The 20,522-nt window shown below is 43.6% G+C and overlaps 1 protein-coding gene across 2 annotated transcripts in view; it reads right to left on the bottom strand.

Annotated features, from left to right (window-relative positions):
- Window positions 1–321: 321 nt before the first annotated feature.
- amot (angiomotin) overlaps window positions 322–20,522 on the bottom strand; it is a 79,044-nt gene continuing 58,843 nt past the window's right edge. Inside the window, exons 9-12 of one of the 2 annotated variants that reach the window (XM_069539611.1) lie at window positions 14,211–14,339; window positions 1,388–1,626; window positions 986–1,240; window positions 322–546 (exon numbers count right to left, since the gene is read on the bottom strand). In XM_069539611.1, coding sequence (XP_069395712.1) covers window positions 413–546; window positions 986–1,240; window positions 1,388–1,626; window positions 14,211–14,339 — 757 coding nt within the window. In that variant the 3' untranslated portion in view covers window positions 322–412. The remainder of the gene's footprint in view (window positions 547–985; window positions 1,241–1,387; window positions 1,627–14,210; window positions 14,340–20,522) is intronic. The other variant, XM_069539612.1, reaches the window with a different exon arrangement.

The following is a 20,522-nucleotide window of genomic DNA, read 5'->3' as shown; positions in this document are numbered from 1 at the left end:
TTAAATGACATCTCATCAGTCCTGTCAACTTTTTCAAGAATACATAATGAATGAAACATTCAATGACTTCCATTCAACTTCAAACATAAGTCGCCAAAGTACCTTATCACCATCACAGTTATAAAGATAAATATTAGGCCATAAACTTTCACTTCAACTGTAGGAAAAGCAGAGGTATGTCACACTTCTGCTTTTTGCTTTTAAAGGGTTTTTCATATGTCTATGACAAACAGTGATTTGTTCATGGGATAGAGAGAATGTGTTTAAATGCATGCATGTGTAAACATCAGAGTATGAAAATGTGTGTCATGATGGTCTTCTGGTGTGAGGAATAAGTCAAGATGATTTACATGTTGCTGTGTTTGTTCTTATTGAACTGTCATCATTTGGATTTTTTTCAGAGGTCATTGTATCAGATTAGGATCTCTACCATGTCATTGTCCAGTTCCTGTTGGGTGGATGGATTTGATGGATGGAGCTGTTGCTGTGGGTGGGACTGGACAGGTAGCCTCCGCTCCAGGGTGCTGCCGTGAAACACTGCCACGTCTACACAAGGACGAGAAGCAACATCAGAAAGTCAGCAGAGGCAGAATTTCAGTTCAGCCTGTTTGCAAACATATAGTCTTCTACATCATATTTGCCTGAATGAACACTTATTTAAAACAAATTACTTGCTATTGTGTGGGCTCTATTCAAATTTCTAATTCTGATTAATGACCAGATGAACTTTTTGGAACTGGGTCAGTGGGTAAATCATGTAATTAATGGTCCTGAACTATAAGTTGGACAGAGGAACTCAGTGTGAATATTTACTGCTGAGTGTACTGACTCTTCAGTGTTCGAAAAAGGGCTGTGTCTAAAATAATAATTTCTATTCAAACACATTTTGAAGAAGACACTGAGCTGGATATTTGTTGTTCAAGTGTGCTAAATAACCAGTGTGATCAGAACCTTAGATGTTTAGAGGCTCTAATTATTAGCTGACCTGCTATGCGGTCAGGGATGTAGATGGGGCCAGGGCTGGATAGGCGGGCAGGCAGTGTCATGCTCTGAAGGGCTGGAGTGCTGGGCTTGCTGGTATCCTGACCATGACCCTTGTCGGTCTGAGTGGAACTGTCCCTGCTGCCTGTCTTTGAGTGGCCTGTGGTCATCGGGGTGGAGGGAAGCACTGGGGAGGGGGATGATGAGATTGATTCTGTCCTGAGAGACTCTGTACGAAACTCAGGACCCAGCAGAACCCCTGGTAAAGAGAGCAGTCATTACTTAAGATAATGACAGTACAAGTCAGTTACAAGTAACTGTCTATAACCATGTTACACCCCAGTACCATCTCAGCTGTTTTTCTTCCATGTGTCACACATTCCGTGTAAGAACTATTGGTTCTTACCCAGACTGCCTTTCCAGCAGGTGTCCTTGCGTTCTTCAGTGATGGGCGAACTACTCAGTCCCAAGCTGTGAGAAAGCAGTCCTGATCCACCAGAGCCACTGTTGGAGATGGACATCAGGGACTTAGAAGGCCTCATGGCAGACGGTAGGTCTGACTTGATAGGCTCCTTCCTTGAGCGCTGGTGGAGCACCTTGATCATGGCATCCTTTTCTATGATCTGGGCATGGAGATTCTTTATCCTGTATTAGGTAAAACAAGCAGAAGACCAGGAATGAGTTGCAGTTACTACAGGACAGTGTGAGTTACATGTGTGCTTTCCCAAAAAAAATATATACACAAATATACATTAGCGTATTGGTCCACTTCATGTTCACACTGACAAAGTCATATAGACTGAAAATGAACCCATACATTTCAGTGATGTCATTTCCAGAGGTACATGGACTCGTACGTGGGGAGATCTAAAGGCCAGAAGTCTAAAGTAGCACATCAAATGTGTTTGGTTATCTCCTTATACATTGTATGTACATTAACTGACCTCACAAGTCATAAGCAAAAGTAGATCTTGTCCTGTAACATTACTGTTTGATCAATAAGTTCTGTTTTAACACGTTTGAATTCCTGCCAAAATCACAGTCTCTGTCTAGTTTACACCAGCTCAAACCAAACAAACCAAACATAACAGACAGTTCATCTAAACTGGTGTGAAAGCAGTGTAAGTAACACTTAAAAGGGGGTTTAATAACAGATTATCGCTGCCTGTATGCTTTTATTTGTTGTTTCCACTTTTACTATAACATGCTTTTATTTTGGTACTCCCAGGCCAGAAGTAGAGGTTGTGCATCTAACAGCGTACAAAGTAATTGACCTTGCACTGAGCAGACGATAACAAGTGACGGTCAGAGATCAACATAGCTCCGCAATTTTAAGGATTTCTTATTGATGAAATCTGTCTGATTGGACATTCGAAAATCCAAAATGGCGGCCATTTTTCAAGATGACTGCCAAATTAGCCTCCCGAAGTTCCTGCTTTTCATAGAAATGTGTGTAGTTTACTAATTTGAATGACATAAGTGCAATTTTTTCTTTAAGATACATTGTATTGTATTTGTATACAGACACATACATGACATCATTAATGGAAAAGGAGAAAAAAGATTAATATATAACTTTATTGGAAAAGTAACGAAAAAGAGAACCAATATAACTGTGTAACGTCACACAAACACAAACGTTCCTCTAGCTGCTACTGGTCACATATGCAACTGCAGAGTGCTGTGCAAGGGAGTTCCTTTCTGTGGCCACCCCCAGTCAGCAGGACTGCTGGTGTCTGGCCTGGAAATGGTAGCCTGGACCCAGATGATCCCGGCCTGATAAGCAGCACGCTTGGCATGCTCTCTGAGAGCTGCCTGTGTTGGTGGAATTGAGTTGTATGGCCTCTGCTTGCGGGCAAAGAGATACAGTCTTGCTTTATCCACACCAGTGGCTGCACTTGATCTATCATACATTAGGACAGCAAATCTCTCCAGATGTTGCAGATCTAGATCACTAACTGATGTTGGATGCTGGCTGAGATTGGTGAAGGTTTCAGAAACCTCATCACAGATGTTCCAAGTCTGCCATGCTGTCTTCTTCCCTTTACCGCGGAAGGCAGAAACAACGTCATATCCAGTGAAAGCATGAAAGTATAGTATTCCACTAGCTTTCTCAGGCCCAACTGCAGAAACTACCTCATGAACTGGAATCCATTGAATATTGACTCCTTGGCCAAAGGCAATCCACATGTTCTCAAGACCAAGTTCCTGTAAGGATGGCAGTACAGACACTGCTTTGCTGAGAATATCTGTGTCATTAGCCGTGATGATTAAGGGACTTGCTACCATATGTTGTTGCATCCCTGCAATGTACAAATATCTGTGTGTCAGCTTCTTCATGACAGCATGGAGACACAGCATTGAGGGGCTTCCTTGTGTTGCTAATGGCATCTTCTCTTTTTGTTACAATGAGTGTGCTTGTTGTCTGTGCTTCACAGATCTTCTCTGCAAGAAAGTGAAACAGCTCAGTCTTGTTGCTTTCATCTCGAAGAAAGCTTCTCCAGTTATTTGGGGTCTTACTTGTTTTGGTCACTCTTCTTCTCATTCCTTGCCCCCTTTTTGACCTGGTTTCAGATTTCAGACTTGACTTCTTGTACACATCAAACACTATGTCCACCCATTTGTACTTGGCACAATAAGATTCCACTTTCTGGATTATGTCTTCTATAGCGTAGTCATCAAATGTCTTAGAGGTTTGTGGAGGTAGGGCATTGATGAGTGCTGAGCCATCTATGATGGCTGTGTCTCCCCTTGGTTCACTGTTTGGGATATTCACTTGTGCCTGAAGAATTTCAGCCAGCTGTGACTTCTGGCATGTATGAAGCTTGCCACTGTCACTGAGAGATGCAGGAGATGACTGGTTCTCATGCTTGAAGAATTCCTGCAAGTCACACTGCCAGTTCTGGCATGAGATGAAGATTTGTGACAAAAACTGACAGTCATCTTTCAGCACTTTATCCTTAGAACTGCCGCCAGGTTACTTTAAGACTTGTTTAAAGAAAGAAACTGTATTATTTTTGATTGGATGACAGAATGAACATTCATCTTTATTCTCTAGCCCCTTCATGAATTACTGGAACTGATCTTTGCCCCGCTGGTGATGTGTACCAACCATTTCAGCAAGAGCTGGGTCTGCAACATTCTTGGTGTCTAGCACTAGTAAGTCAGCTGACTCGTCTTGGAATGGGTTGCCCATCTCCTGCAACACTTCAGAGAGTGCTTTCACCTTCTCAAAGAAAGATCTTTGCGCACTCAGTGTCTGCTCATGATGTCTCCTCTCATTGTTTGAATCTTTCATACCTGACACAGCCTCATATCCAGCTACTAGATGACTCATTTCGGGTCCAGCTACCATCCACCTATGAAGTGCTACTGGGTCTTTTGTCAATCCAATGGCTCCTCCATCACCTTCAATGACTCATGGGCTTGGTCAATTGCCAGGCCTAAGAATTCTCTTCTCGACTTGTGAACAACAAAGTTTCCCTTGTGAAACTCCCTTGCCAATTCTGGATGTTGTTGCTCAAGGCACATCATGTCTCTGAGGTGAACTAGGATCAAGTGTGCATAATTGACATTGTTGTTCGCAAGGAGGAGTAAGGGGCCAGTTCTGAGAGTGCTTCACGATACAGGTTGAAGTCTCCTTCTCTGAATGAGCGGATCAGGGTGAAAATGGTGAGCTCCATGTCCAGCACCAGACTCCAGAACTGAAACTGTGGACTCTCTAGCTTCTGTTGTTGACACCCATCTTCAAAGGTAAGATCTGACTGGCCAGATGAAGCAGAGCAGTAGTCATGGTATGCTTAGTTCATCAGTTTGTACAGGTTGCAAGCTGTGATCTGATGGGCTTGTCTTGTCTTGGTGACACTTGATGCAAACAAGAAAGACTCTGCTGTTCCAGATGAGGCCACTCCTGCCTCCACAATGGCACTGGTCCAACCACCGTCCTGCAGTAGTGTTCTTAGTGATCTGAGTACAGCCATTTCCATATTCAGGCCATGTCCACTGGAATTGCTTTGCTAGAGCATACAAAGGTTGGTCAGCAGCAACAACAGGGATCTGCCCTGGGTTCAGGAAAGCCACTGTATCACAAATCTTCTTCAGGACATGCTTGATGGTTGCAACAGAGTGAGCCTGGTCTTGCATCAGGGGCATTAGTGCTGAAATGCTCACTTCAAATGGCTTGCTCCTCTTCAAAGATTAAGATAAATTTCCTCTGTATTGTCCCACACACAGCATCCAACATGCAAACATGTATTTAACCCATCCGTGTGAACACAGCACACATGGAACACAATCCACACAGTGACCACATGGAACAGTGGGCAGCCATGAAGGAGCAAATAGGTGGTTCGGTGCCTTGCTCAAGGGTGCTGGGAAAGGAGAGGGAAATAATAAAGTCAAAGTCCCACACGGAGTACCAGGGGCTCCACAAGTAGTACCAGGGGCACATGCTGGGAGAGGAGAGGAAAATAATAAAGTCCAAGTCCCACACGGAGTACCGGGGGCACAGAGGATCGATCAAAGAGTGATGCTGATCGTTGCGATGTGCAGTTTCGCACCCCTTTTTGCAAAGCACCCTACAGGAAACCGGTTTTCGGTGGCACAATGGAAAACATTGCACTAAAAAAAAAAAACCTCGGCAGTGCACAGGCACCTCTCCAACTTCCGTCCATGCTGGACTTGAACCGACTTGGCTTGGTTCCCAAGCCAAGTCTCTATGGACTGAGCTACTGCCTCCCCTTCTGTTTCTTCATCCCCATGTCTGAATTCAGTTTGAGTATGTCACGTTCTTTACCAGCATTGTCAGGGCTTGGATGTTGAAATATGGACAAACTTGTACCATGGAAGGAAGTTTGAGCCGTAGTCGCAGACGGATTATGGTCAATGTTGTCCACAGTTGCAGTAGTGAACAATTGCTTTCTCAAGACTGGTGGACAGATGACACCATCTTCCATGTACTGGGCTACAACCGCTTCTCCCAGCTGAGCTGATATTTCAAGGACTCTGTCATATGATATTCTGAGTCCATTCCCATGGAGCATATCAATGAGTTGTCTCTTTCTGGTTTTGGCAAACACAGACATACCAACATAGAAAGCAAAAGGTGTCTTGCGGTCCTTGGAATGCCTGTGGACTTATGTTCCTTATTTGTACTTGGCAGAGCAGTTGAACTGCAAGAGCTGCGATATAGCAAGGTCTGACTTCGATGCTCCATGTTGGAGTTAATGTCTCCACCATGTTCGATCATGCATACAAATTGCAAAAGTGATGGTGGTACAGCCTGTTCTAGGTCTTCATTGTTAAACATGCTGCTGAAATGTGACTTATGATTAAGAATGTCTTGTCTAATCATCCCAGCAGCTTTCACCAGATGGGTTGCTTCACCATACTTGGATGCTTGTGCAAACATTGAGCCCACATCTTTCTCAAAAGCCAGCATGACATCTCGTCCCTGGTGATGAGCTTGCAGCTCAGGGATGTGACAAAGCAGCTGGTCCTTCAGTCGAGTAGCATGAACCTGAGGTGATTCAACACCCAGCTGCTCCAGTCTCTGCTTGTAAATCATGGTCAGATCAGCAAGCCTGAAAACGGGTGGATCTGCACCATCACTGGCAGCTTTTATTTCACTGATGTGAGTGACCAGTTCAGAAAAGGCAATTGGATATGCTTCCCTCCAGTCTTCCTGTGCTCTCTCTTGCTCTTGGACCCTTAGGTAGTCTCGTTCTTTGTTATACAGAGCCACCAAGCAGGCAGGATGATACTTCAGTTCTTGTGCTATGACATCTCTGCCACTCAGTTTGGCAAGAAGTTTCCCATCATTGAGTGTTCTTGCACATTCATTTACTTTCATATTCACTTTCATTGTCATTGATTCTCTTAGCTCACCTCCTTGAGTCTCGCATAGAAAACACTCTATTTTCTTTCCCTCTTGGGCCTTTTTTGGGATATTGATTCTACCGCCCTCATTTCTGGTAGCTGCTGGAGTTGATCTTTTTTCAGCTCTTTGCAAATTTGTGTTGTTAAACAGGAGCCTGCACGTCTCATGATAGTGTGCCTTGTTTCGTCTAAAGGTTTCCTCTATTCCTCCACCTTCGTCAAGTCTTGCAGGTTCTATATTGATTGGTAGTTGATGAAGTGATTGAAACTGAAGAATATTCCTTGCCATGGTCACATACCCATCATCTCCTTTTTTGACAGGATTGGTCTGGGGAGACTTTAGATATTCCTTTTTATCTAGTTGACATATGTAACACTTGGTCCAGTCAGTGGTCCTTGATTTACTAGAAGAGCTCACATCCATGGCTGGTCTGACATTTACTTTCCAAGGCTGATCCTTTTATGACCATGGAACTGAGAAAATATAGCCCATAAAAATATATCAATTTTTGTGGCCAATGCTGATATGAATGTTAGAAAGAAGAGAACTTGTTCAATATATCTGCCAGTGTCCAGACTATGACTAAACTACGTGCTATAGCCTAATAAACTCTCCTCTGGAAGGGTTATCAGAACAAGGCGGATGCAACTCAAGTCTCTTTTCTTTTTCTTTTTCTGTTTATTGCATACACACATACATTAAACATTCACACACTAGTTAGCCTGCCTACTACAGCTACACTAGACTTAGACATTTAGTTAGATAGACAATTAGTTAGACATTAGGTTGTAAACCTGCAATGCAAACACAAAAATCAAAACCCAGAATTAATCAATGAAACTTTACAATTATTCATGTGACATTTATTCTTGTTTTTATATACTAACAATGCTAGCTTATAGTCACTCACCGACAAGGCGTACCAGTCCTGATGATCAATTACGTGAAATGAAATCTACGGCATTACTTAACTGCTGATTGATGATGCCCCATCCACACAGTCTGGAGATAACGGAATTACAATTGAACAAACCTCAATGTAAAATGAGAGATAATACAGTGATCATCATTACAGTAATCTGGTTTGATTAACATACATAAAATATAAACACAAAATATACCCACTATATATATACAGAAACAGTTTCAACTGCTGAAAAGTTCTACAGCCAGTATTCTTTATATAAGCTACTATCGAGTCAAGTATAGACTACTGTCAACTATCAAGAATTACTTTATGAAATGCTTCAAAAAATAACAAATTTGAATAATTGTTTGCTAAACTTGCCACTAGCCTTTGGAGAAGAAATACACCAAATTTCGTGCTTTTAACATAATTTGCACAATTCCACTGAAATTATGCTTTTATCCGCTCCACTATTATGCACCTGGAGAATTGCGCTTATTGTGGTGTTTACATTCATATTTACAGCCAGTTGGGTGTCTCTATATTAATGTATCTGTGCAGCCGATTATTAAGCACTGACTAACTATATGTTGTGCTTATGCTGTTCACTTTAAGTTTCCTGAGCATATCTGCCTAAAGGTTTTCTTCTAACTTAAAAGGGTTAAAAATTCAGATGATTATGGCAGAGCCAGCTAACAAGAAAGGGACGGAGAAGCAGACGGCTGGTTCCCAGCATGAAGTTCAAGACCCACAGAGTGAACTTAATGAACTGCTTCATCATGACTGTGCAAAATCCATCTATGGATCTGCTATGTCCATGATAAGTCACAACAAGTCTGATCACTGCTCCATGACCTCATCACTAGCAGCAAAGCGTGCTGATGCAGCAGCTGAACTAGCAGTGAAGGAAGCAAATTACGATATGCTGTTAGAGGAAGAAAAACAGAGAGAATCTATACGAGAGTTAGAGGAACAACAACAGAAGGCTCTAGAGGCACGTAAGCGTGAGTTAGAGTGATTGCAGGCAGAGAAGGAAGTGCGGGCAGCTCAGGCCAAGCTTAAGGTCTATGATAAGGAGACGGAACATGATATTGCTTACTACACAGACAATGAAAGGAACAAGGAAGCAAACATGCCTATAACTGCAGTCCCTTCACCTCATGCTACAGCACCCACTCAGGTTCTTCAAGACAGCATAGCCTTAAACAGGCTTCCCGTTACTGGACCATTCGTCTTCAGTGGTGATCCAATACGATTCATTGAATGGAAAGCAGTGTTTACCTCACTTGTTGATCAAAGGGCAATCACTCCAGCTGAAAAGCTCTAGCTCTATTATCTCAAGAAATATGTTGGCGGCCCAGCACGCCAGGCCCTCGATGGCACCTTCTACCGAAATGACAATGAAGCCTACCAAGATGCCTGGAACAAGTTGAATCATCGCTATGGCAAGCCATTCGCCATTCAGAGAGTATTTAGAGAAAGACTCTCCAAATGGGCAAGGATTCAACCTAAAAATGCAGAGTGACTAAGAAACTTGTCAGACTTTCTGAACGCCTGTCAAGATGCCATTCCTCATGTCAAGGGCCTTGACATATTAAACGACTGCGAGGAGAACCACTATCCACAGTGGCCTCTCTATATGACCCTCTCGGGCTTGTGGCACTCATCCTGCTCAAAGCGAAGATCATCCTTCAAGAGATGTGCAGACGTGGCACGGGCTGGGATGATCCACCCACTGATGAACTTCATCTACGATGGGAACAGTGAATAAGTGATCTGGCTCATCTGGATAATGTCACTATACCCCGCACTTACTTACCTGATGGATTTGGAAGGGTCTTAAAGGCAGAGCTGGATCATTTCTCCAACGCCAGCACAAAGGATTACGGTCAGTGCTCATACTTAAGACTGCAAAATGAAGAGAGGGCTGTTCACTGCGCCTTAGTTTTTGGAAAGTCACGCGTCTCACCGACAAAACTCACTACTATTCCAAGATTGGAATTGATGGCAGCAGTTGTTTCTGTGAAAACAAGCAACCTACTCAAGGAGGAATTAAGATCTGCTGACACTAAGGAGTTCTTCTGGACCGCCTCAAAGGTGGTCTTGGGATACATAAAAAATTATGTACAGCGATTCCACACCTTCGTGGCCAATCGCGTTCAGAAGATTCAGCTGAGCTCAGCTCCTCAACAATGGAGATATGTACCAACCAACAAGAATCCTGCTGACCAAACTTCTCGGGGCTTGACCACCAGTGAGCTTCTGTCATCCACCTGGCTCACTGGACCCCAGTTCTTATGGAACAAGGAAATGGAGCTGCTGGCAGATGATTCTCCAGAGTTGACAATTGGAGATCCAGAGGTCAGAAGCGCTTTAGCACTCACCACCAGAACCACAGAATGAGTAAGCTTGGTTGATCGCTTATCTAAGCTCTCGTCTTGGTCACTGGCAACTCGAGGTGTTGCACGCATTCTAAGGCGCATCCGCTAGAAAAGTCAAACAGTCTCACCTCTGTAAAAGAACAAGAAGATGCAGAACATTGCATGATCAAAGATCTGCAAAAAAATGTGTATCAAGAAGAGTTGAAGCTGTTAAGCAAAGGGATTCCCCTACCCTCTCAAAATCCACTGTACTCTCTCGATGCATTCCTGCACGAAAATGGAGTCCTCAGAATGGGAGGAAGACTGGGCAACTCCTCTCTTCCCAACTCCATCAAGCACCCTGCAATCATTCCCAAGAATCATCACATCACAAAGATGTTGATTGCTCATTTTCACGACAGGATGAAACATCAAGGTAAAGGTCTCATTAATCGCGCTGTTGCGTCTTACATTCATCAATGCGTCAACTGTAGACGCGCCGGAAACCGACTGAAGAGCAAAGGATGGCCGATCTTCCACCTGAACGTGAGGAACCATCACCCCCCTTTACCTTCTGCAGAATGGACTGCTTCGGCCCATTCCTCACTAAGCAAGGAAGAAAGGAGAGCAAGAGGTACAGCCTTCTCTTAACTTGCCTCAGTTCCCGTGCCATCCATATTGAGATGCTCAATAGCATGTCAACGGATGCTCTCATCAATGGCCTGATATGTTTCATTAACATACGATGCTTTGTTCGTCAGATTAGGTCTGACCAAGGAACCAACTTTGTTAGAGCCAAAAACAAATTCAAAGAGGCTCTAAACGAGGTTAATGCAGACCGTCTGGCTGAATTTCTAGCAGACAAACAATGTGACTTTGTCATGAACGCACCCCATTCAAGTCACGCTGGGGGGTGTGGGAGAGACAAATCAGGCTAGAATTGGGAACAACGTATGTTGTAAAAATATATTTTTATGCAGAGTTATGTGTGTTTAGCGGACTTAATCGGAACTACACGACCTTGGCCTACTCCGGCGGCCCGCTTCGACATCGACCCCCACTACTGCAGCACACCCACAGAGGAAGTGCTGCAGGCTGCACCGCCTGCAACGGTGGCAGGGAAGCGCAGGGGGTATCCAGGCCAGGCTAGCGGCTAATCCACACAAGCCAGCTATACCGTCCATCGTACTCGCCAATGTACGCTCCTTGGACAACAAACTGGACTACATACACCTTCTGAGAGCTACCCAGCAGACTGTGAGAGAGTGCTGTGTCTTTGTATTCATGGAAACATGGCTCAACAACAGCATACCGGACTCCGCCATCCAGCTCGACCGTCTAAAATGCTACCGTCCAGACAGAGCCCTCATTGAAGGAGGTAAGGCCCGCGGCGGCGGGGTCTGTGTTTACATCAGGGATGCTTGGTGCCAGGACGCTGTGGTGGTTTGCAGACACTGTTCACCCCTTGTGGAGTTTATGATCATCAAGTGCCGGCCTTTCTATCTACCGAGGGAGTCTTCTGCCATCCTGCTTGTTGCAGTTTACATCCCTCCCAGCTGCAATAACAATGATAGAGACAAGGCACTGAGTGAACTGTACAACACCGTCAGTGACCAGCAGACAGCCCATCCAGAGGGACTTCTCATCGTGGATGGAGATTTCAAGGAGCCTGTGGCAGGGGATACAGACCATCACGGACTATAAACCTCGACCACAGACCTGTGACAATGACACCACTCTGCTGAACAGTCTGAACAACTTCTTTGGATGGTTTGAAGCTGACAACAGCACTCCTGCACAGAAGACAACACTCCCTCCAGATGACCAGGTGTTGTCACTGTCTCCAGCCCGTGTGAGGAGGTCCCTCTCCAGGATGAATGCTCGCAAAGCTGCAGGACCTGACAACATTCCTGGTTGTGTGCTTAAGGACTGTGCAGAGGAGCTCACAGATGTCCTCACAGATATCTTCAATACCTCCCTAAGCCAAGCTGTTGTCCCCACCTGCTTCAAGAGCACCACCATCGTCCCTGTTCCAAAAAAGGCATCTCCATTGTGCTTCAACGAATACCGCCCTGTGGCACTGACCCCCTATCATTATAAAGTGCTTCGAGCGGTTATTCATGCAGCACATCAAATCCATCCCCCCTCTCTCCCTGGACTCATACCAGTTTGCATAACTGGCCAACTGGTCCACTGATGATGCAATCTCCACTGCCCTCCACTCAGCTCTCACTCACTTGGACACTAAGGACTCTTACGTGAGGATGCTGTTCTTAGACTTTAGTTCAGCTTTCAACACTATCATCCCCGAGCAGCTGATACAGAAACTGGACTGTCTAGGACTGAACACCTCACTCTGCAACTGGTTGCTGGACTTCCTGACCGGAAGACCACAGGCAGTCCGAGTCGGCAGCAATGCATCCAGCACCATCACACTGAACACAGGGGCCCCCCAAGGATGCGTGCTCAGCCCCTTACTCTTCACCCTGCTGACCCACGACTGCACACCAACACACAACAGCAACCTCTTCATCAAGTTTGCGGAGGACACTACTTTGGTGGGACTCATCAACAACAACATGAGTCAAACTACAGGGACGAGGTGAGCCAACTGGCCGCGTGGTGCAGAGGCAACAATCTCTCTTGTTGAGAAGATGAAGATTGAGATTGTTGTCGACTTCCGGAGAGTCTCCACCCAGCACACTCCATTGACCATCAACGGTGCTGCTGTGGAGAGAGTGAGCAGTAGGCCTGGGACGACAAATTTTGCTGGAATATATATTTCACATGAATTATTGCTGATAAACGATATTATTGTCAACATGATAATATATCATAATAATGACACCCTTTCAAAGACAATAAACTTTTATTTCTCAGTGTTTTTTACTTTTTGCGATGTAGCGAACTTCACTTTCAATGAGCGCACACCATTTTGCGCTGTGAACCCTCTTGTCATCCAGCCTGCTTGGAGGCGAGAGAGGAGGAAAACAAACACACATGCACATGACAATATATCGAGGCCGGAAAAATTATCGAGTTCATTTTAGGCCAGTGAGCAGCACCAAGTTCCTGGGTGTGCACCTCACTAAGGACCTCTCATGGAGCAGCAACACCGCTTCACTGGCCAGAAAAGCTCAGCAGCGCCTCTACTTTCTCTGCAGACTGAGAAAAGCCAGAGCACTGGTCCCCATGCACATCTTCTACAATGGAACCACAGAGAGCATCCTGACCAGCTGCATCACTGAGTGGTACGGCGGCTGCACCGCATCCTCCCGAGGATCATCGGTGCCCCCCTCCCTTCAGGACATTTACAACAAACACCTGGCCCGAAAAGCACTCAGCATTGCGGGCACCCATCCCAACCACCGCTTCTTCAACCTCAAGCCTTCTGGGAGGAGAATGAGGAGCCTCCGGGTGAGAACCAGCAGACTGAGGGACAGCTTCATCCAACAAGCCATCGGGATGCTCCCAGCACTTCCCCCCCTTCCTTCTCTTCCCCCTGCCCCCACAAACTGTGGTTATTACTATTAGTCATAATTCTATGACATTAATATTAATTTGTTTATTATTGTAGCATTGTTATATATTACCACCACTCCTAACCACTGCTACTGTAATCATTGTCTTTCATTGTAATTGTACAATATTTTTCTGTTGCGTTGTTCTGTACACTTGACATCCATTGCACGTCTGTCCGTCCTGGGAGAGGGATCCCTCCTCTTAGGCTCTCCCTGAGGTTTCTTCCACCTTCTTTTCCCTGTTAAAAGGGTTTTTTTGTGGGCAAGTTTTTCCTCACTTGAACCGGTCTAAGGACAGAGGGTGTCACTCCCTGTACAGATTGTAAAGCCCTCTGAGGCAAAATGTGTTTTGTGAATTTGGGCTATACAAATAAAATTTGATTTTGATTTGATTTGAAGATACATTGAAGAACTTAAATCCAAATCATAAATACAGAAACTAATGATCGGCAAACTGAATGAGATAATCTTCCCAACAGAAAGGAATATTTACCAGGCTGACTCCATGTATTTATATTGACATGAGCAAATCTGAGAGAGGTTGCATGTGAAGATTGTTTTACCTGCTTTCCATGTCCAGACAGCGTCGATTGGCCATGAGAATCTCTTCTTCTTCCTTCTGGATTCGAGCCTCCACTGATGTATCATAGCTGCTGCTTGGAGAGTGGCTTATCAATGCGGCAGATGTATCCCTGCAAAACAGGACAGAGTCTCCATTATTCTATAGTACTATCCAGAACATCCAGAGAAATTCAGAATAAACTGTTGACCTGTTATGAATGGCTGTCTAACCCTAGGATTGGTGAAATCCATTAATTGCCTGCTTTAGTGACCATGTTAACAGGTCGGTTTGTGAGGTCAGTTACATTATAATTTCTATCAAACGTAAATCGCTGAGGTGATTAAGGTGAATTGCATGCACAGAGCCCAAAGGACAGTCACTATCTCATCCACAGCCTGTTATCCTTGCTGTCGTACTACCTAACAGAACTCTGAGACTAATGAGTCAATCCTCCTTACTCAGTAGAAAGTTGTTAGTGATTATTTATTTACTCTATAGAACTTGGCAATTCAATTTCGTCTCCCCAATTCCACATGCCGAAGTGTCCTTGGGCAAGATATTTGAATTCTAAATTGCCACTGGTGTCAGTGCTACAAGTGCATAATAGTGACAGGGCACACACTGTATGATTTGTGTTTGATTGGAAAATAAAATAAAAAACTAGTCAACCATTTAAATTGGAGGATTGCAGAATTCTATAAAAAAAAACCTTCATAACATCTAGCAAAGTTGTGAACACTCTCGAGAAGGTAGGCATATAATTGTCAAAGTCTACAATCAATGAATGTAAATACAGAGGGTTCACCACAAGGTGAAAACCACTGGTAACACTCAAGAACAGAAAGACCAGATTCGACTTTGCCAGAAAACATCTAAAAAGTTGCTTGGTAACCGTCAAGATGACATCAGAGCCACAAATATGAGACTGTGCTTGTCTCCCCCCACCAAGACCTTGAAGAGGCCTTCAGCCTGTGTCTTATCTCCTGGTGTTTAACTTCTTACTTGGTTCAGACACGCACAGATATTTCACCTCTTAACACAGAAACATTTCACCTTTTCACTAAATCTGCATAAAAGCACACACCTGGAAATGTATCTTTGTCATTGCCTCTGCAAAATGCTCTTCACATGCTGTGTGATTGTCTGTCCTTCCTTACAAGGAATAAAGTACAATTAAAAGACTATTATTCTCAGATCTCTTTATTTCAAAAGTCTCAACGGGTCAAATTTCCACCACAAGAGTCAGTCACTAGACCTCAAACCAATCGAGCTTGCTTTTCACAAACTGAAGAAAAAACTGAAGGAAGGGAGACCCACAAACAAGCAGCAACTGAAGGCAACTCAGCATTTGGTGATGTTCATGGGTTCCAGACTTCCAGACCAGGTATTAAAAATAATCAGCCTTATTACGAACAACCCTTGGCACAGTCGCCTCACTTAAAAAAGAAGATAGTAAATCTGAGGAGATTATCTTAATGGTATGATTCTTTAACACATGCTTTAAAACAGACATCACAGAAACTGGGAATTAAGTGATGTTCCACCAGTTGAGATGACAGGCCTCCAAAATGCCAGAACCTCTTATTATTCATTAATAATAGAATAAAATAAGAACAACCCCAGGTTCATCTTCAGCACTGTACCCAGGCAGCTCTACAAATCTGTCTATTCATTTAAGATGTAGAGATTTCATAAACTTCTTTTCAAATAAAACTGTGACCATCAGGGAAAAGACTAGTTTGTCTAACACAAACTAAACCATTTTCCTTATGAAGCTAGAAAAAATTAGGTTTGAAATTGTGTAAAGTTGGTTTTTTTTGGCTGTATTGAAAGACTACAAAAGACAAAACAGGCAGAAAAATACAGATATCTATTAGAAGAAAAGAAGATGAGGACAGGGATTCCCAACTAAGCTAAAAAAAAAGTAGCAAAGAGTTTTACAAAGCATCATCCAATGAAAGGACACGTAAAAAACAGTTATGTGCTGGGTCATAAAATAGCCATAAGTAGCAAGCCATTTTCTGATTGGGAATGTATCAAAGACTGATCTGATTGACTCTGTAGCAATAATCTGCCCTGTTTTTAAAATCTGTCCCTCTCAGGGCAAACGATTACAAGGCAGGTTGAGGACATTGCAGGAAATCTGGAGGTACAACTGAAAAACAAAGCTGATTTTGACCTCTTTTAAGTGGCTCTGGATGAGAGTTGTGATGTGCGTGACATAGCCCAGCTACTTCATACGTGGAAAATAAGACTTTGAAATAATGTAGATACTGGCTTCCATACAGTCAATGAAAACAACTGGTAAGGATATATTGATTTGATTTCAGGCATGCAAAGGTTAGGACTACAGTGGGAAAGGGTTGGTCAGTGTTACATCAGACGGGTGTCCTAATTTATCCGTGAAAAAAACCTGGCCTTTTGAAGAGGCTGCAAGATCCTTATCTTCTGTTTAATATTTTTTTGATGTGTATACAAGAATAACAGAGGCATTTACAATTAAACATGTTTGCATAGACCCTTAGATTTATATTTGTATATTTTGGATTTTCATATTTTAAGAACAAACGATTGCAAAAAAGTCCATAAACGGTTGCCATTTATTGTATAATTTGCTCAAGTTTCCCCTTCTCGGATATCTAATTTTCTCTACTTTCAAAAATGACATAGTCTCTTTGATCCATTGTGTGCTGGAAGGAGCTGTTGTGGATTTCCAATTCAGAAGGAGGTGGTGTTTAGTAATTACAGAGGTAAAAGCTATTACTTCCAATTCTTTATTAGAATACAGGGTATAGTCTTCTGAAAGACCAAAAATGCCAGTGTGTGGTGAAGTGTGAATAGTCCTTGAGAGTACCTTCGACATATGTTGAAGTAAATTTGCCAAAAGTTCGTCAGAGTTGGACAAGAGAAAAACATATGCGTAAGATTACAGGATGAGCCTCTGCATCTGTCACAGACATCTACCATATTTGGGAAAATCTGTGCCAACCTTGTTTTCGAATAATGGAATCTAAATACAACTTTAAACTGTATCAAGATCAAACGGGCACAGACAGAGGTTTTGTGAATGACTTCCAGTGCGGATTCCCACCAGCATTCATCAAAAATCAATCCCAGCTCACGCTCCCAAGTCTCCTTTGTGTTGTTGGTTAAATGATCATCATATGACTGGATGGAATTATAAACCTTTGAGATTAAAGACTTTTGTGAAGTATTAACTTGTAGGAGTTCACCCCATGGCAGCTTAGGTGGAAGGTGAGGGAAGTTGGGAAATAAGGATTTTACACAGTTCCTCACCTGGAAATATCTAAAAAGATGAGAGGCTGGAAGATTGAATTCAGTCACGAGGTCTGCGAAAGATCAAAAGATCCCTTCCTTATAGAAATCCTCAAAACATTTCAGTCCCTTATCATGCCATAAGGAGAAAGTGGAATCAGTAAACGTGGGTTTAAACACAGGATTCTTTAACAATGGGGTTAAAACTGTGGGAGCAGTAAATTTAAATTGTTTCCTAAATTGAAACCATATCTTGAGTGTGGCAATAACCACAGGGTTGCAGGTAAGGCCAGAGGGGTTAGTGGTCACTCGGCCGGTCAATAAAGCAGAAAGAGAGACTGGGGGACATGACTGTCCTTCCAGCTGATACCAAGGTACATCAATTGACTTAGACCAGAGTATAATTTTAGAGAGAGGCTGCCATAGAACTTATAGTTCTGCAGTATTTTTTGTCTAACTTTAGGTATCTTGCCATTCCACAAAAAATGACAAATAATCGAATCAACTGTTTTAAAAAAACTTTTGGGTAAAAATAAAGGCAAACATTGAAAAAGAACTAGAAATTTTAGCAGAACACTCATCTTGACAGTATTTATTGTCCCTATCAGAAATTTTCAGAGTAAAGAAACTTGAAGGACCTGGTTATGTTAACCCCAAGATACCTAAATCCCGAAGGACTCAATTTGAAAGGGATGTCTGACTGGGAGAGTTGCATCTCCAGTTTATTGATGGGATAACATTCACTCTTGGCAACGTTAACTTTATACCCTGAAAACCGGCCGAATCTACGAAAGAGTGAAACAATAGCGGGGCAGGCTCCTACTGGATTTGTGACAGGTCATTGGCATATAACAATAATTTCAACTCTGTGTGAGTCCTGGTGATGCCATCAAAGGTGGGAGAGGTCCTAAAATACATAGACAAGGGCTATATTGCAAGTGCAAACAAGAGACAGGGGGCAGGCTTGTCTAGAACCTCTATTTAGAAAAAAATAACCGGAATGAGTGTTATTAGTGATAATACTGGCACAGGGGAGGGTATAGAGAAGGTGTAACCATGAAATAAAACTTTCACCAAATCTGAATTTAGCTAAGACTAGAAATAAATAATTCCATTCCATTTTCACAAAAGCTGCGGCATCCTTAGATGATGTAAATTCCCTTGTGACATCCCCTCTGGTGATCCGGAGGCACACTGGATGTAACAGCCCAAACCTTATGTTGGGGATGTCCCTGAGCTGGCGTCGGATGTCAATGAAGGCTGCACGGGCTTTGGCTGTGTGTGTGGTGAAGTCCGGGAAAATGTAGATCGTTGAGTCCTTCACCTTGAACTGCCGCTGGGTTCTGGCACATCGTAGGATATCGGCACATTCTGTATGGTAGTGTAAACGTGCTATTATGGGACGAGGTCGCTCACCGGGTTTCGGCTTAGGCTGGTCTTTTCATAAGCCGAGAGTGTCTTTCAGCAGGGTGGAAACTGTAGACGTGTCGACCGTGCCATGCTCCTCGGGTAGTCCTATTATCCTGATGTTGCTATGGTGAGACCTCGCCTCCAAATCTTCACATCTACTGTCAAGAGTAACAACTTGGGCCGAAAGTTTGTCCACTTTACTTTTGAGTGAAACCACATCATGCATGAAGACAGCGAGCCCTCCATGTCAATCACTGTTACCTTAAGTACATCCACCTCTGACCAGATAGGGGGGGTAGGCCTCATTAGCGTAGCCGTCAAGTTGTTCGTATTTTTCTGTTTTGGAGGCATATCGGAACGTAATGCAGTCACAATGAGCTTGTGGAGTCAAAATATAATCATAAAAAGTTCAAGAAAAAGCCCTATCTGTTCATTTAAGAAAGTTTCACAGGAGCTCCAGAAGGCACGTCTCACTCCATCAGTCACTAAGCCGTAAGTCCAAGATCCTTATCTTGTCAAAGATTAACCAAGAACATAAACTATATTTTTGCACTGTATTATTTTACAAAGGTGCTATGCAAGTCGGTGCTGAAAATAAGCCATGTGATCGATGTTACAAAATTTGTAAATTTCATCAGGGCAAGAGCATTAAATCACAAGCAATCTGTTGGTCTGTTGGAGGAGTATGAGACTGAACACTGATCTGAGCTACCAACACAGAGTCGAGTGACTCAGCCTGGGCAAAGTGCTCTAAGGAGTGTGGGACCTGAAAACTGAAGATTCATGAGTTTTGTTAGATCAAAGGTAAGAACATCCCTGAACTAACCAGTGAAGAGTGGTTGGTTTATATGGCATTTTCCAAGGACATAACTGCCCTCATGAATGAACTGAACTCAAAATTGCAAGGAAAGGGTCTCTTTGCATGAGATGCACAGCCCAGTCAAGGCCTTCATGAACAAGCTGCTATTTCTCTCTCGAAAAGTATATCCCGCCTGCAGGGGCGGCGCGTCCCATTGGGCAAGTCGGGCAGTTGCCCAGGGCCTCGGCCACCAGGGGGCCTTGTCGTATTTACGTTTTTTTTTTTTTTAAATAATTCAAATAAATCACTTGTCATTGCACATGCATGTGACTGGAATGTAATGTTTCTAAGTGTCTTCTTAATTTGTTGGGTCTCATACTGTCAGCTGCCAGAGTTGCCACAGGAACGAGCTCTGATCTCACTGTGTGTCTCTCAGCGAATGAGAGAGGGCGGAGCCCCGGCTCCTGTGTGTGTGTGTGTGTGCTGTCCGGACACACACACACACAGGAGCCCGCACAAAACTGTACAGGGAGCCGCTGCAGAGCCCCGGGTTGCCGAGTCCTTTCTACGGCGAAATAACGATTTGTTTACAATTCCACCGTTAATTAAAGAGATGCAGACGTCAAAACATTAGTTCCGCCTCACATTTCCCCTCCCGGTCGCAGATTCACAGTTTGAGAATCACTCATAGACTGTATATAAAGAATCACTGCAGATTTGGGAGATCGAGAGCCGGTGAACTGTCCCTCGCGTGCCTCCCCTTCCCCCTTCTCACGCAGCATCAAGCCGGGGCGCCTAGTGTGGTGGAGTGTATGTGATCGCGGAAAC

This window comes from Paralichthys olivaceus, chromosome 15 (genome assembly GCF_024713975.1).
Source record: "Paralichthys olivaceus isolate ysfri-2021 chromosome 15, ASM2471397v2, whole genome shotgun sequence".
In the NCBI taxonomy this organism is placed as follows: Eukaryota; Metazoa; Chordata; class Actinopteri; order Pleuronectiformes; family Paralichthyidae; genus Paralichthys; species Paralichthys olivaceus.
The sequence above is the reverse complement of the archived record's forward strand: the minus strand, read 5'-3'. Positions and strand labels throughout refer to the sequence as shown.